This window comes from Arachis hypogaea, chromosome 15, assembly GCF_003086295.3.
Source record: "Arachis hypogaea cultivar Tifrunner chromosome 15, arahy.Tifrunner.gnm2.J5K5, whole genome shotgun sequence".
Lineage (NCBI taxonomy): Eukaryota > Viridiplantae > Streptophyta > Magnoliopsida > Fabales > Fabaceae > Arachis > Arachis hypogaea.
In genome coordinates, this window is record NC_092050.1 from 145,825,379 (window position 1) to 145,838,130 (window position 12,752).

Sequence of the window (12,752 nt, forward strand, 5' to 3'; positions counted from 1 at the left end):
TAGATTTAATATTTTTTTAAAATTAAATACATATTTAAAATAAAAATTAAATAAAATTAAAATTTAAAATTTTAATTTTAATTTTAAATTTAAATTTCTATTTTAAATTTAATATATTTAATTATTAATATATTATAATTTAAATACACATCCAAAAATCAAATTAGTTAGAATTCAAAATTTTGAATTTAAAATTTTAAAATAAATCTTAAACCATCTTAAATCACTAGTAAAATCTTCGCTCCGTAAAGATCCAGAGCTGCATCGCCTCTCCCTCCTCATTTGTGGCCGTTTTCATCTTCTCCCGCGTTGGGCACTCCTCTACAACGATCTCCTCCTTCGGCGACGCTTCCTCCCCGCGACGCGCACTTCCCCTGCGTACACCCCCGCCTCCTCCATCGATGGGCTCCTCTCCGTCCCTAGTCTCCTCCCTCGCGCCACGCACAACCGCCCCCTTCTCACGCGCCTCCCCTTGTCTCTTCCCCACGTCGCACTCTTTCTGTCTCTGGTATTTCTGCTTGCAAAATTCTAAAAAAAAAATTGGTTGAATTTCGCTTAATAAAAAGTTCTATTTTTTTTAATTTATGTATAATATTGGAAGTGTTCTGTGTTTTTTGTTAAATGTATTTGTGATTATAATTTTTTTTTTTTGCACTCATATGTTTGATTTGGGAGTTGTAATGTTAACCTAATTTAGATATGTCAATACTTAATTTTGGATGTGTTTATGTTATTCATTATGTTCTTATGTACATATATAAGTTTTTTTTACATGAGTTTTGGATGTGTTGATAAAATATTTAGAGTGCATTCTTATCATTTTAGATGTGTATTTGAATTTAATTTTTCTGTGTTCAATATGTAATTTAGAACTACAATGAGAATAATTTAAATGTGTTAATACATAATTTTAAATGTATTTTGTTGTTTATTTAATTTTAGATGTGTTTTTGACATGAGTTTTGAATGTTTTAAATAAAAAAAATAATTGAAGTGAGTTTCATTGATTTTGAAAATTTCACTGATTTTTTAAAAATTAGTACACGAAAAATTGTTACGAATTTTATGGTTTAGTTTGTAAAAAATTAATGTATTGCAAATGGTTATAAAAGTGGTTCCTTAAAAATAGGAAATATGATTAATTAAAAAATTAAAATAATAAAATATTAAATTTAAAAGTTAAATAAAGGCTGAATTTTGTTGTACAAGTAGCATTCTCCTAATATTTACTATTTCTTATAGTGTGTTAATTCTGGAATTACCAATTAAAAAGTAAGAAACTCTTGATCGTTGTTGGAAATTCTTCTCCACCGTGATTTCACGTAAAGCTTAATATATCTTAACCCAGACCATGAATAACCTTTCTTTTTAGTAAACTGGATTATTAAATAAACCCTAAAATAAGCTATATGTGTATGTAACTATGCATGTGAATTATATGGTGCATAATTTTCTTTTTTTCAGAATGGCTCTAACTACAATAATACCTAAACTCTAAGTTTTAATTTTATCTTTAAATTCTCCCTAGCATCCTTGATATTATATGCATGCCTTCATTGTTTCACCCTCCGATCCCATGCAATTCAGTTCCCAGACAATTCTTAGAAATTAAAATTGAGATTCTTGAATTATTAGTTCAAAATTGTGATGCATTTATACATACACCAGATTTTTTTCTAAGTTTTCCCCTTTTTATTATATTCCTGTGCATATAGAAATCATAACCTAAATTCCATCAGATAATGTAACTATGATGCCTTGAGAATAAACACATGATATATATCAATTATCAAGCATTATATATTGTTATTTCATACATTTTTTTTACTTTTATATATATATATATCCTCATAAAAAATAATATTGTTCTTATTAATATGTTAATGTATTTTAGCGAAAAAAATCTAATACATATATCAAGTTTAATCACCCAATATTCTAATGAGCATAAATTAACGCACAAAATAAAGTCATTTATATGTCATAGTATATCTAGTTTTAGAAATAGCAAAACTAAAGATAATTTTAGTTATTGTCTTTCTAGCATTAATGTTAAGTTATTTTTTTTCTTTTTTAATTTCTTAAAATATTTTATTAACAAAACATGTGTATTATAACTTTTGATATTTATTAGTATTTTAACTACAACTTAATTAATCTTTTTTTTATAGTAGTATCTTGCGTGGGAGTACGTACTTCTCATCTAGCGTCCGACGCTCTGCTAGGGTTTCACTGCGCCACCTCCATGGTTACATTTTTCTTTGTCTTTTCTTCGTCAAACTCTTTTCCATCTTCTTCTACTTTCTTTTCTTAATTTCTTTTCCACTTAACTCCCTAATTTTCGTTTTCTCTCCCAATTCATTCCTCTTTTAATTTATTCCATTTTCTAAATCACTCATTCTACATATCTTATTTCTCTTTGGAATCATTGAATACCAATGCTGATTTTCTCTACACCATGAGCAACAAATCAGAGATTCAGAACCCTCATATAATTGCTATGACGGTGGAGGGTGTCAGCCTTCAAGTGGCACCCAAAGAGATATGAAACTGCTCTCGTGGAATTGTCGGGGTTTGGGGAGACCCCTGACAATCCACAATCTTAAAGGGATTTGCAAATCCTACTCCCCCGAGGTTGGTTTTATCTATGAAACAAAAAATCAATCTCGACAAGTTGAAGGAAAACTAAGATCTTGTGGTTTCAAGGAATGGTTTATTGTGGATCCGGATGGATTATCAGGGGGTTTGGCAATGGCATGGAGGGATGGTTGCACTGTTCAGATTTTACAGCATGGTAGATTTTTCATTGCGGCATCAGTTCTGACAGCTGGTTCTAATGATCCCTATGGTGTTCTAGGTGTTTATCTCAGTTCAAATGATCAACATAGAATGGCTCAATTTGCTGAATTAACTTCAGTCACCCAACAGTTCGATGGTAAGGTTGTGTTAATGGGAGATTTTAATGCCATTTCTAATCAATTGGAGAAAGAAGGTGGGGTGCTAAATCTCCTTCTTCTATTGAAACCTTTAATAGTTTTATTGATGATAATTCCCTGATTGATATTGATATGGTCGGAAGACCATTCACTTGGTCAAATAGACGGAGGGGTGATGAGTTGATACAGGAAATACTGGACCGATTCCTGGTAGGAGTTGATTGGCAGCAACTCTATCCCAATGCAATGGTTCTTAGACTGTCAGAATCAGGCTCGGATCACGCCCCTCTTCTCTTAGACTCTAATTCGAGAACTGAGATATCTAAACGCCGATTCAAATTCCAAAAAAGATGGTGTTCCAATGATGAAATAAGGCAGATTGTTAGAGAGGTTTGGCATGAACAGATTGATGGTTTAGCCATGTATATCCTAGCTCAAAAAATAAAGCGTTGTTGGCATAAGATTGTCAGATGGCAGCAAGAACACAGATCTAATTCGAAGGTGGAGATTGATTTACTACAGTCGGAATTAGAGGAACTTCGTTTAGCAGGAATTCATGGAGGCGACATCATTTCAGAAATAGAGGACAAACTTGAAAAAGCATTGCAAAATGAGGAATCTTATTGGAAAGATAAGTCTAGAGTCAAATGGCTCAAATCTGGTAATCAGAATACAGCTTTCTTCCATCAGAAATTTAGAAATCGAACCCGAAGGAATAGAATTTGGCAACTAACTGGCAGTGATGGTGAAGTGGCTACTTCAAATGCTGGTATTGCTTCTGTGGCTGAATCTTATTTCAAAGACATCTTTTCCTCCACTTGTCATGAGAACCCTGAACCTCTGTTTATTGATTTTGAACCTAAGGTTACAGCTCACATGAACCGTAGGCTTCAAAGACCAGTGACTATGGAGGAAGTGAAACGCGCAACATTTAGCATTCATCCTCAAAGTGCTCCAGGAGATGATGGTATGACAGCAAAATTTTTTCAAAGCTTCTGGAACATACTTAGTGGTGATGTGTTTTGAGCAGTTAAGAGCTTCTTTTCTGGGGGCAGAATCTTGAAAGGTTTTAACCACACTCAGATCTGTCTTATTCTCAAGATTTCTGATGCTAAAGATATGACTCAGGTAAGACCAATAAGCCTATCCTCAGTCTTTTACAAGATTATCTCCAAAGTATTTGTACATAGGCTTCAGGGTATGATGAATAGACTAATTAGCCTACGCAGAGTGCTTTTATTAAAGGCAGATTAATCTCTGATAATATCCTAATTGCTCACGAGTGTATGCATTACTTGAAGAACAAAAAAAGGGGTCTCGAAAATGAAATGGCGCTAAAATTAGATATGAGTAAGGCATATGATAGGGTGGAATGACACTTTCTTTGGTTTATATTAGAGAAGTTTGGTTTTGACTCCCGGTGGATCATGTGGATTCGAGAATTAGTGACAACTGTTTCTTATTCTGTTATTGTGGAAGGACAACCTTATGGTTTCTTCAAACCAAATAGAGGTATTCGACAAGGAGATCCTCTATCCCCCTATCTTTTTCTTTTCTGTGCAGAAGGTCTCTCATTTTTGCTACACAAGACAGAACAAAACAGACTAATTCAGGGTCTTCAGATACATATAGGTGATGTCCCAAGGTCAACCACCTCCTATTTGCTGATGATTCCATCTTATTCTGTAAGGCTAATCCTGAAGCATGTTCAAATATCTTGCATTTATTGAATTCTTATGAAAGCGTCAGTGGCCAGAGGGTAAATCTTAATAAATCTGCTGTATTCTTTAGCCACAACACTCCCTCCACTACTCGTACACTACTGGCTAACTCTATGAATATTAATCATATTGGGGCTCAGGATAAATACCTTGGTTTGCCTTCTACAGTCTCTAAATCGAAAAAGGATTCTTTTAGTATGATCAAAGAAAAGGTTCGGAAAAGAATCCAAGGGCGGAAGCGCAATCTTCTTTCGTCAGGTGGTAGACACGTATTGCTTAACGCAGTGGGAGAAGCTATTCCTATTTATACATTGTCTTGCTTCAAGTTGCCTGATGGTTTAATTTCGAAAATTCACTCTCTACTTTCTCAGTTCTGGTAGGGACAAAAAGGTTCTGAAAGGCGGATGGCTTGGATTAACTGGGACACTATGACTCGCCCACGAAAAGAAGGAGGCCTTGGATTTAAAGATCTCAGAATCCAAAATCTGGCGCTTTTAGGCAAACAGTTTTAGCGACTTGTAACACAGCCTACTTCCTTATTATCCAAAATCCTAAGAGGTAAATACTTTAGCAATGGTAATGCTATAACGGCAGAAATTGGAGTCTTACCTTCTTGGGGATGGAGGAGCATACTGGAAGGCCGAAAGATTGTTGAAAAAGGTCTTAATTGGGCTGTGGATACTGGTGAGAATATCCGAACCATTGAGGATCCTTGGCTGCCTCCTCCGTATCCTTTAATGATTTCTGACATGCCAAATAGACAGGCTATTTCTGAGTTGGTTCCAAGAGTTAAAGATCTAATTACTGAAGATAGGAATTGGAATCAGAATCTCATTCAAGAATTATTTTCCCAAGACGTTGCAGACAGGATTTTGTCAATTAAAATTCAGCAGAGTAGGGACAAATTGCAATGGGAATTGAACAAATCCAAGCAATATGATACAGATTCAGGTTACAAAATTGGCTATTTATTTTACCATCCGCCTCTGGAGCTTTGCCCTAATTATATGCAGCAGAAAAAGCCGTGGATTGATCTATGGAAGTTGAACTTGCCTCACAAAATTAAGCTATTTATCTGGAAAGCTCTCCATGGCCGACTTCCGGTGCTTGCTCAGATTCATCACCGCATCCCATCTATATCACCAATATGCCCCTGCTGTCATGAAGCAACGGAAACAGTCACTCATTGTTTGATCGATTGCTCTAGAATTAAAGACGTATGGTCTCAGAGTTATCTTCGTGACTGTCTTCCCCCTCAGATTTCTAACGACTTTTGGACATGGTGGACTACATCAACAGAGATACTTAACCCGTTGAAGAATGTTGACCGTAATCCTCAATTGCTTGCCATCATTTGCTGGAACTGCTGGAAAGCTCGTAACCAGTTGATTTTTGAAGGTTCTACTTCTATGCCGTCTGCCATTCTAGCAAGCTCTGTCAAGTTGCTCCGTGAAATCCAAAGAACTCCCAGTTTAGGTCGTCATCTCCATGAGGCAAGCTCTTAGTTGCATTCAATTGGATTTATCATTCTTTCTTCTTTAAAATTTTTCTTCGTTTTTCGACCACGCACCATTAGATGAATACCTTCAGTGTAGTGTTTTTGGGAAATCCCCACCTTTTATTATGCTGTCCTGCTTTTGGACATCTTTGTATTTCATTTTTTAATAATTAATGAAATATAATCTATTATCTTTGGAAAAAAAACTACAACTTAATTAAATTAGAAAATATTGCTAGGTATGACTAGCTCCGTCCCCTCCTCCTCTTTAGGTGTTCATGGATCGATTTCAATTCGCATATCCGTGATATTTATTTGAATTCGATCCGAAAATTGCAGATATAGATTCAATCTGCAAGGTTATTGGATCCGCTCCGCATACTAATAGTATTGGATTGCAAATTTTATGTAGGTATTTATATATTCGATATGCATATTTGCAGATCTACAAAAATATATAAGTAAATAAGTAAATATTCTTTTTATGTTTTATTTCAACTAATGATTGTTATAATATATTGTATTATTTTAATTTTATTATTAAAAAAATATGTCTAATATTATTTTAAGAGTAGACATATTTAAAAGAGTAGAAAAAAAGATTGTATTGATATTTTTTTAATAAAAATAAATTTTTAAAAATATTTTTATATTTTGTGAATATTTCCGATATCCAATCCGCAAATATACAAATTAGATAGTGTCCAAACTTAAAAACTGCAGATATTAAATATGCTCCGATAATTTTAATGCAAATCGGATTAAAATTTTGGCTATATCCAATCTAATCTCATCTGCTTTTACTCCTATCCCTCTCCTCCTCTTCTCTAAAAAACAAATAAAAGGCATTCCTTTGAAGGTCATTGCTGTCACCTCTCCTAATATATTTTCACTTTCTTTCTCACTTTTTTTTGTCTTTCTTCTTTTTATTTTTTCCTCTTTCTCTTTTCTCTAATCTTTCTCTTCTTCCTATCCTTTCTTGGTTTCTTCTTTTTCTTTTATTTTTTTTCTTTTTTTTTCCTCTCTTAATGTCTGTGGCCTAGTTTTATAATTGGATTTCAGTTTTTAATAATCCGATCCTTTTATGGTGTGTATCTTTTTTTTTGTGGTGTTTTTTATTTTTTATAGTAGTTTATAGTATGTTGGAGCAGACTTCTCTAGATATGGGAGAGAAAGACGCTTTGAAAAAAAAAATTTATTCATAAAAATATTTTTAAATTTAAAAAATATACAAATCTATTCGAAAAAACTATAAAGAATTATTCTACAGAATTACAACACATCTATATAGATTTAGCAATAAAATAGATTTTATTTTATTTTCGATTTCACTTATTAATAAGATGTCTCCTGTTAATTTGTAGTTTAATATAAGGTTGTTTATCTTCTTTTTTAAATTTAGAACTATTATTTTTTATACTATCTATAAGTGTTGTTTGGTTATATATATTTATAAATGAAAATGTTTGTTCTGTCAAAAAAATTTACAACTTAATTTTTTTCAAATATTTAATATCTATGCATTTCAAAAATTATATTCTAAATCTCTAATTGAATCGTTTTTAAAATATTATATTTGTGTGTTTGATTTTAATTTAAATATTATTGTATATTTTTATATTAAATTCCTGCCTTTTCAGCTCTGTGACCGATTTCATACACTATGATTATATTTGTTTGAAGAAAAAATAGAAAAAAAAGAAAAGAAGGAAAAGAAATGAAAAAGAAAATAATTATTTTTTATTGTTTGGTTGAAAAGAGAAATTAAAAAAAAAAATAAAAAAATAAAATTATTTTTTTATAACATTTGTTTTTCTTATTTTTCTTTCATTCAAACACATCTAAAAAAAAATAAAAATTCACTCAATTTCTTTCTTTTCTTTTCTTTCCTTTTTATTTTTTTTCTTTCTATTTCTTTCCTTCCAACCAAACATAATCTATATTAATTATTAACATATATTTTCCACCTTAAAATAGAAAATGAATTCGCAGTTTATCCAACGTTTAGTATATATATATATATATATATATATATATATATAAAGAAACATATAAAACACTTCTTCTGCCCCTAAATTTAACGTGATTAACAAATTAAAGTCCTCAAACTATTCATAAATCATAATGGCTACCATTAGTACTAGACCTGCATGAGAAATTTTTGGTGACTCGACCTGCATGAGAAATTAAAAAGAAAAAAAAAATCTCCCAAGCAAGAGAAATAATTTAGCCCGACCCTAGAATAACCAAATTCAAATTAGAGTACGACTACTCAGATGAATATGTGTTTATATAAAAATAATAGTTAATAAAAATCGTTAAATAATTTAAAATATTTGTTAATATCTTAATTATGAGAAAGTTTAGGGACCAGCACTTTTTTTTAAATTTGATAAATACTTAACTAGTAAAAGAATAATGAGTAATTTTTTATTATTGGATGAAATCTCACATCATTTAAAATTCTAATAATGATAACTACAAATCATAAAATTTAGTGGCTCTCTAACACTCCTCCTTAATTATTATGTTTAAGTAGTAGTAATGGCTCCTTCAACAAAGGATGATGATGATGAAGATGTCCTCTTCACAAAACGACCCTTCATTCTTGGTCTCTTCTCAGCATTGAGCTTCCTCACTTCATACCTTATCTTCTTTGCAAACAAACGCGTTCTTCTCTTTTCTCGGTACCTTGATACTCTTGCTTCTCTCCCCCCATCATCAACTCCCCCTATTTGATGCCATCTCATGTTTCTTACTTCCTCCCCATGACACCATTCAACATTATTATCCACGCCACCACTTGAACCCTGAAAATTTCACAAAATCAACAATCATATACTATTGATCATGCTTCTTCATGAATTCAACAAAACCTTAGTCATCGTGTATAGAGTTATTTCTAAATATCAAAATATGTAATTTGATGACCACAAAAAATCATTTATTCCAAAAATTCGAGCCAGTAAAAAATTAGCGTAAATTATTATTGTAAATAAGTATACGATGTTGTTTATTCCCGTAAAAACATTTTCACATAAAAATGATATTCTAAAGTATTAGATAATTCAATTAAACATATTCGATTAAATAGTCACCAAAAAACATATTCGATTAAACATGTAAAATTATCTGACATGTCACGGTATTATTTTCACATGAAAATAACCAGCATATATGATATCTAATTATAAATTTATTTATTTCAAAAATTTAAATTATTATATACCTAATAACTACTAATTACTAATGCAACTATATACATAAGTTATTAATTAGCGAGTTGAAGAAGATTAAAGATATGGAATGAGGAGGGAAAAGAAATGAATTACCATGTAATGGGGCCAACAATCATCAAAGTTGAACTTAGGTGGATTTCCTGTAGTCCATGGAGATCCTTGACTTGCCCAAGCAGAAATAACCTCTTCATAATTTAGCCTCAAAAACTTCTCTTTCTTTATTATTTCCACTTTATTAATATTTTCCTCCTCTTCTTGATCATGTTCTACTACTGCCATCATCATTGATTGATCTGATGTGTCAATATTCCAATCAAGAATGGACTCCAGATTACAATCATCATCATCATTAGTAACTTGTTGTAATTCATCCTTAACCTTAATCATGGTTGAATCATCCTCAATATGGAGCAAGTTTTCTACATCAGCAAGATCAGAGAAATTCTCCAATCCAAACGTGCACGGTACTTCACCTTCTCCTTCTTCACCATCATCATTGTTCATCTTCTTCATCTTCTTCTTTTTCTTCTTCATCATTTCATCCTCCACTACTTCATTATTGTGCACACTACAAAGCACAGAATCATCATCAAACGGGTGAAACACCGGCACGCGGCACAGAATCTGCTCCTCACTCTCATAAATATCTTCGCTTCCAAGATCTGGCACAACAGGATCTAGAAACACGGAACCGTGGTAGTTATTGAAAACCGCTTCTTCTTCTTTCTCAGCATCTTGTTGCTGCTGCATCAAGAAAGTGCTCTTGTTGTGATGACGCGGGGTTCTTGCCTTGCGCGTGAAGCCACTATGCCATGCAGTTGTTATTATCTTGGCGGAGGAAGATGAAGTTTGGAGCCTAACCCTTTCATGGCGGCTGGCTAACTGGTTGGCCGAGTGAACCAAGTTATCGCAGCCATGGCAGAGGAAAGCATCATCTGCCGCACAGAACCACCTTGCTCTTACTCTTAGGCAGCTATCACACGCTCTTGCTGTTTTTGCTCCCAATGCACCACTACTTGAACCTTTCATTTTTTTCACTGTATCCTCCAACTTGATAAGTCAAGTACTAATTCTTCCCGAATCAAACTTCATTATTACTTCACACACTATTCTAATGAGCAAGTTTTTCTTTTAAAAGAAAGAGCTCACCACCACACTAATGAAGCTTATTACAACAATGAATAAAAAAACATTCAATAGGGAAGTAGCATTCTTAGGCATACTAGTATACTACTTCTTGGGAGAATTAAGTTTCTTTGAGTACATTAAAAAAAAAAGAAATTAATTTTAGGGAAAAGTGAAAAGGATGCCCAAATGATTCAATTAAAGTTTTGAATGTGTACTACATGTAGTGGGGTTAGTATTTTCTTGTGCGTAGTGACTATATATATTGTTGTTCTTTTTATATGCAAGCTAAGGGTTGGCTATGTAATTTCCTGATGGGTCATTTGTTGCACAATAGCGTTTAGGGGTGTACATGGTCCGGCCCGACCCGAAGACTCGACCCGACTCCAAACACTTTAGAAGCTAATTTAGTGTGATTTTATCAGGTTTAGGGTTGGGTAAGGGTCTCAAAAATAGACCTAATCATTATTTTGGGTCGGGTTCAGGTCATAGCTCGCGTCACCCGAACTCGACCCGGTGGCCCGGTCTCATACATAATTAATATTTTGTGTTATTAGTGATGGATGATGGCTATTCTTATGTGGAATTTAAATATTGTAAACCTTAATATTTTGTGTTATTAGTCATTATAAGATTATAAGTTAATGTTTTATGTTTAAAATGCATAAGACTTTAGACTAATGAATAATATTGTGTTATTTGTATTGATTTAAATATTTGGTGTTATTAGACAATATTAGTATTTATTATGGTCATGCTTTAATTTTAGAGAAGAGTTGGTTCTTGTTATATTTTTTAAGTGAATTTTACTATGTAAATTGTGAAATAATGATTGGAGATTAGGTGATTTTTACATGTTAAATACCCTATTTTTATCCGATTTTTACCCGGTTTTCACCCGGTCCGAAGATGCGTAGGTTTTATCGGATCTAGGATCGGGTTATGGTCTAAAAATTAGGCCCGCTCTATATTTCGGGTCGAATTTGAGTTAAGTCAAACCCGGTGTAGCCCGGCCCATATACACCCCTTATAGCGTTAGTGCAAAAAAAAAGTGCGTTTAAGTTCTTTGAACGTTAGTTATCTTTTTTGTGTTTGGTAATTTTTCATCTTAAACGGGCCTTCACCTAAAGTTAAAAAATAAAAAATAAAAAATGTGTTTTGATTTTTTTGTTCTAATAGTTTTTTTTCATAAAAATTTTTAGATTTGTTTCAGTTTCTTTTTTAAACTTTAGTACTTTTTTCATATTTTGATTTTTTTTTTATTGAATTTCTTATTGTTAGGTGGAGTTTTGGGACCTACTAATTTTTTCCATGAAGGTGCTGATTGGCTAAGATTTGATGTTAATCTTAATATCTGAATTCTCATTGGTTAACTCCTTTGTTATGGGATTTCAAATGGATCCCACATATATACAGTGACTAATAGTGTGAGAAAGACTCTTTTGTTTTGTTGTCAATGTGATTCAATAATTCTTGGTAGAGCTTTATTTAAAGAAGAAGGTGAAATTTCATTGCGGTCCTCCCCTGAGGTTTCTTTCACTTATTCTCATGTGGTTGCATTCAATTCTACTCTTTCTCTCAGCTTCTCTTTTGTCATATTGCATTTCCTACCATAAGATGCAGGCCAGTGCTTGAATAATGTATGATTCTGGTTGACTAATAATTTAATTTTGGCTCACAGCTCAGAATTTTTTATATAACTATTAAATAGTTCATTTAATAATATAGTTTGATAAATATTTGATTAATTCAATAAAAAAAAAGTTATAATTGTTATTTTAAACATTTTTTCCCAACATTAAATTCAAATTTAATCTGAGACTATTGAAAAGATGACGATAAATTTTACTATTTTATAATCGATCAACTTCGGTGAATAATAATTAAAGGTATATACTCTAACGAAGATGTTAAAAATATTTTTTATAAAGATATTTATATTAAAAGTATGATTTATTTGTTTAACTACATTTTAAATAAAAATATAATATATTTATAACATATTAAAATTAAACTGTACTATTCACTATTTAAAAGTAAAAAAATATTTTTTATATAAAAAGATAATTATCAAATTTTCATTGAAGTATCCATCTTATAAATTAAACCATGACTATGGTTTTTATCATTTTGAGCTTGTGAAATTTGGTAATGTTTCGTATGTTCAGAAATTCACCTTGTTTTGTCTACTTATTATTTTTTTAATGTTACATTTTTTTAGTTTTTTAATGGT

The 12,752-nt window shown here is 32.0% G+C and overlaps 1 protein-coding gene across 1 annotated transcript; it reads right to left on the reverse strand.

Moving 5' to 3' along the window:
- Positions 1 to 8,563: 8,563 nt before the first annotated feature.
- LOC112751131 (zinc finger protein CONSTANS-LIKE 6) lies at positions 8,564 to 12,021 on the reverse strand. The gene is made up of 2 exons (XM_025800184.2): positions 9,488 to 12,021; positions 8,564 to 8,965 (listed from the first exon to the last, which is right to left on the reverse strand). Exons 1-2 carry the CDS (start codon positions 10,421 to 10,423, stop codon positions 8,687 to 8,689), a joined length of 1,215 nt encoding a protein of 404 aa, XP_025655969.1. The 5' UTR covers positions 10,424 to 12,021; the 3' UTR covers positions 8,564 to 8,686.
- Between the last annotated feature and the right edge of the window lie 731 nt (positions 12,022 to 12,752).